The sequence below is a fragment of the Gavialis gangeticus genome, unplaced genomic scaffold (assembly GCF_001723915.1).
Source record: "Gavialis gangeticus isolate Ggan-Ray unplaced genomic scaffold, GavGan_comp1, whole genome shotgun sequence".
Lineage (NCBI taxonomy): Eukaryota > Metazoa > Chordata > Crocodylia > Gavialidae > Gavialis > Gavialis gangeticus.
Genome location: NW_017729032.1, coordinates 5615722 through 5619691, shown reverse-complemented (window position 1 = coordinate 5619691; position 3970 = coordinate 5615722). Strand labels below are relative to the sequence as shown.

The following is a 3970-nucleotide window of genomic DNA, read 5'->3' as shown; positions in this document are numbered from 1 at the left end:
GGGGGGGGGGGTGTTGCTTGTTTTGCTTTTTTTCCCTCAAACAGGGTTTAGATGCATCCCAAAGGCTTATGATAAGAAACTTAACTGGCTACCTCCCAGGGTAGTTCTTTAATAATTAGAGGGGTGGTTGTTAAAGACCTGAAAATGTTTTAATTAAACTGTGAATTTTAAAGGGTTTTTGGTTTGTGTTTTTTTATCAGCCACAGCAATTCTTGCCTTCTCTGGTTTTGCTTGAAAATCCATTGGAGGCTTTACAGCTCTCTAAGGTCCCAATTCAGGATGGCCCTTAAGCTTAGCTCTAAGGTGCTGAATGTGCTGTTGAAGCTGAGAGGTTGAATATAAGGATGACTTCCTTTACCCAGACTATTAACTAGGTGAAATAGGTGTTAGCAAATCTTGTCTGCAAGCTGACTGCACCAGGGAGTGCCAGGCTGAAACACATGGCATTGTTTCACATCCGCTACCCACTGAACCAAGAGTAGATGAGCTACTTTTGTGCAATGCTGTGCATGAGACAAAAGTGATTAGAATAACCCAGGTTCAAAGAAATATACCACTCCTTTGGTTTCAAAGTCTAACAAAGGCCATTCCCCCCCATCAGTGACTCAACTTTCACTTTCTTAACTCCTGTCTTCATATGGGAGCAAATCTAGGAGGATTTGGATAGACTGGGGCAGTGGGTGGATCAGACTGGGATGCAGTTTAACAAGGATTAGTGCAAGGTGCTGCACCTGGGAAGAAAGACTCTCCAACATACCTATAGACTGGGAAATGGCAGTGGAAAGGGATCTGGGAGTCATAGTTGACGCAAAAATGAACACGTGTCACCAATGTGACAAGGTAATAAGTAAGGCTAACCGCACTCTTTCTTGTATTAGTAGGTGCATCACGAGCAGGTCTAGGGAGGTGATACTTCCCCTCTATGCAGCTCTGGTCAGGCTGCAGCTGGAGTACTGCATCCAGTTTTGGGCGCTGCACTTCAAGAGGGATGTGGATAACCTTCAGATGGATCAGAGAAGGGCTACTCGTATGGTTGAGGGCCTGTGGGTAAGATCCTATGAAGACAGACTGAGGGACCTGAATCTCTTCAGCCTCCACAAGAGGAGGCTGAGAGGTGATCTTGTGACTGTCTACAAACTCGTCATGGGGAGTCAGCAGGGAATAGGGGATACTCTGTTTACAAGGGCACCCCTCGGGGTTACTAGAAATAATGGCCACAAACTAAAAGAGAGTAGATTTAGATTGGATATCAGGAAGAAATTCTTTACGGTGAGGGTTGCCAAAATCTGGAATGGGCTTCCAAGGCAGGTGGTGCTTTCCCCTACCTTGGAGGTGTTCAAGAAAAGATCAGACAGGCACCGAGCTGGGGTTATTTAACCCCGGCACTTGTTCCTGCCTAGAGCAGGGGCTCGGACTCGATGATCTACTAGGTCCCTTCTGACCCTAGAAATCTATGAAATCTATCTATGATCAGATGTTCCAAGGTGTACATTTCTGACATAAAAACAAGCAGGAAAAGTAAATCCAAAGCAATGTCCTTTCACAGCTTTCCCCAAAGGAGCACAAGGACATCATCTTAGATTGTAACCTCTCTGGGGCAAGCACTATCCTTTTGTTGTGTGTGTACAACACCTAGCATAATAGGGTTTTAGTCCAGGGCTGCTCCAGATCCAGCCTGCACGGCTCCCTGTGGGTCTGGGAAGTTGGTGGCAGGGGGGCAGTGATACTCTGCTGCCAAATCTCTGAATGCTGGATCTGGTGCCCAAACCCAGAGTGCAGGGCTTGGCAGTGTGGGAGCCCAGGAAGGTGCAGTGCCAGACCCCGGGACCCAATCCAGCACATAGGCAGTGGAAGGGGATGGTTCTGGGCTCTTAGGGCTCAATCCTGGTGCTCAAGGGGCAAGAGGTGACAGTGCCAGGCTGCTGGGACCCAATCCTGGCCCTCAGGAGCAGTGTCAGGCCCCCCAGGGCCCAATCCTGGCACACAAGGGGCAGGGGGAGGGTAGTGCTGGGTCATTGGGACACAATCCCAGCATGCAGGGGATATGAAGGGGCAGCACGAGGCGTGGGGCCTGATCCAGCCCACAGACAAGCCCTGCACCACTCAGCTGGCCTGCTGGGCCAAAAGGTTGAGCACCACTATTGTAGTCCACAGTGTAAATAATCTGTAACAACTATATTTCTTACTCCTTTGCAAGGCACTGTTCACATAACCACCAGCACTTTTCTTAGAGCGTTTAAACACCTGTATAAGGATGACTCAGGCTTCCACTCAGGCTTCCGGCAGTGGAAATATTTAGACTAAAGACTAAATACAGGCATGCATTGAGTCTGATTTTTCAGGCAGCCCTTTGTAGGTATTGCACGTGTGCGGCTCCTCTGACAATCAGGCCATTTCATTTCAAGCCCATTTCCTGAAAAAGCAGCTCCTGCCCTTTCTGCACGCCGGTCACAGTCAGAGTTTTGATGGAGCCAGATGTACCCTACCCTTGGGAGAGATGCTACCACTAGCCCCCCAGATAGTGCAAGAAGCTGAGTTCTTTGTGCTTGATGTGTTAGAAAAGTCAGTAAAAACTGTGGGAAAATACATAACCCAGAACTCAAGCCTTAGCAGGTAAGTGAAGGAGAAACTGCTTTCCAGAGAGGTTATTTTACTGGGTAATCTATGTGAACTGTGACTGATGTGATTTAATGCAAGACCTTGCCCAAGTCCCTTAAACTCTCTAGGCCAGTGGTTTTCAACCTGTTGTCCATGGACCCCTGGGGGTCCACAGACTATGTCTAAGAGGGGTCAGCAAAAGATGACTATGATCAATCAAAAGCAGGTGAATAGTCACACTTACAATTCCAAGGAGTCTGCACCTCCATTCAAATTTTTTTAGGGGTCCACAAATGAAAAAATGTTGAAAACCACTGCTCTTGGAAGACTTCCCTGTCACCTAGTGGAAAACCAAAGTGCAGCCTGTGACCAGCTCAGAGTTACCTGACTACTGTATTGTGTGGGAGCATTTCTGTTGCCCCCTCTTGGTGTGTTAGTGCCCCCCAGAGGGAAGAGCTTCATCACTTGAAGACATGCAGATATCTCACTGTAGCAATAATGGGCACATATGCACACAGACCAAGTAGCAGAATTGTTCCCATGTATTAGGTGCTCAGAATCAGTCTCAAGTGGCATTTTGGTCGTCCACTAGATGAAATCAAATTCTATCCTTTGCATCTCAGTCAGTCTGTCTGTAAAATGGGGGTGGTAATGCCTCTAAGCTCATATGGGCATTTGAAGCGTTAAGTCATTAACATGTGCAGAGTGCTGTGGGACTGTTGCTTGGAAGGTGCTATAGACATGCAAAGTATCATTAGCATTAATATTTTATTACCTCTCTTAAAAAACAGCTTTGATCTTGTCACTATCGGCGGGATCTCCATTATCCTCCACTTTGAGCGGGCTCCTTTCATCACTCAAGAACACACACTGTGGCTGCCTTGGGATCGCTTTTTTGTAATGGAAACCATTGTCATGAGGCACGAAGAGAATGAGATTCCAAGCTGTGATCTCAGCAACTTCGCCCGCCCCAACCCCATTGTCTCCCCATCCCCGCTGACAGCATTTGCAAGCTCCTGTTCAGAGAAAGGCCCCATTGTTCCTGAAATCCAGGTAGGCATCTTCTGGCTGAAGAAAAACTCTCACCCCTTTCACTTCACTTGCCTGCCTTGAGCCAGGCAAACATAGCTAAATCCATCCTGGTGTGCACATCATATTTCACTCCTGTACTTGTTAAAACAAAGGTGTCCCCATTTTTGTGACACTGATGTGGGCTGTGTCGGCAATTTGCCAGGAAACCAGAGGCTTTGCCTGATTTACATATTCATTTACATACTTTTAAAAGTCACAAATAGGCACTCAGCCATAATGCTTTTTTTCTTTTTTTTTTTTTGCTTTTTTTTTTAACCCCTCCTTGATAGGAAGTGCTTGC

General features: G+C 46.9%; 1 protein-coding gene across 5 annotated transcripts in view; it reads left to right on the top strand.

Moving 5' to 3' along the window:
* TENM4 (teneurin transmembrane protein 4) overlaps positions 1 to 3970 on the top strand; it is an 894317-nt gene that overhangs the window by 798307 nt on the left and 92040 nt on the right. For all 5 annotated transcript variants that reach the window (XM_019523993.1, XM_019523990.1, XM_019523994.1 and 2 more), the window contains one exon: positions 3390 to 3651. In XM_019523993.1, the coding sequence (XP_019379538.1) occupies positions 3390 to 3651 (262 nt within the window). The remainder of the gene's footprint in view (positions 1 to 3389; positions 3652 to 3970) is intronic.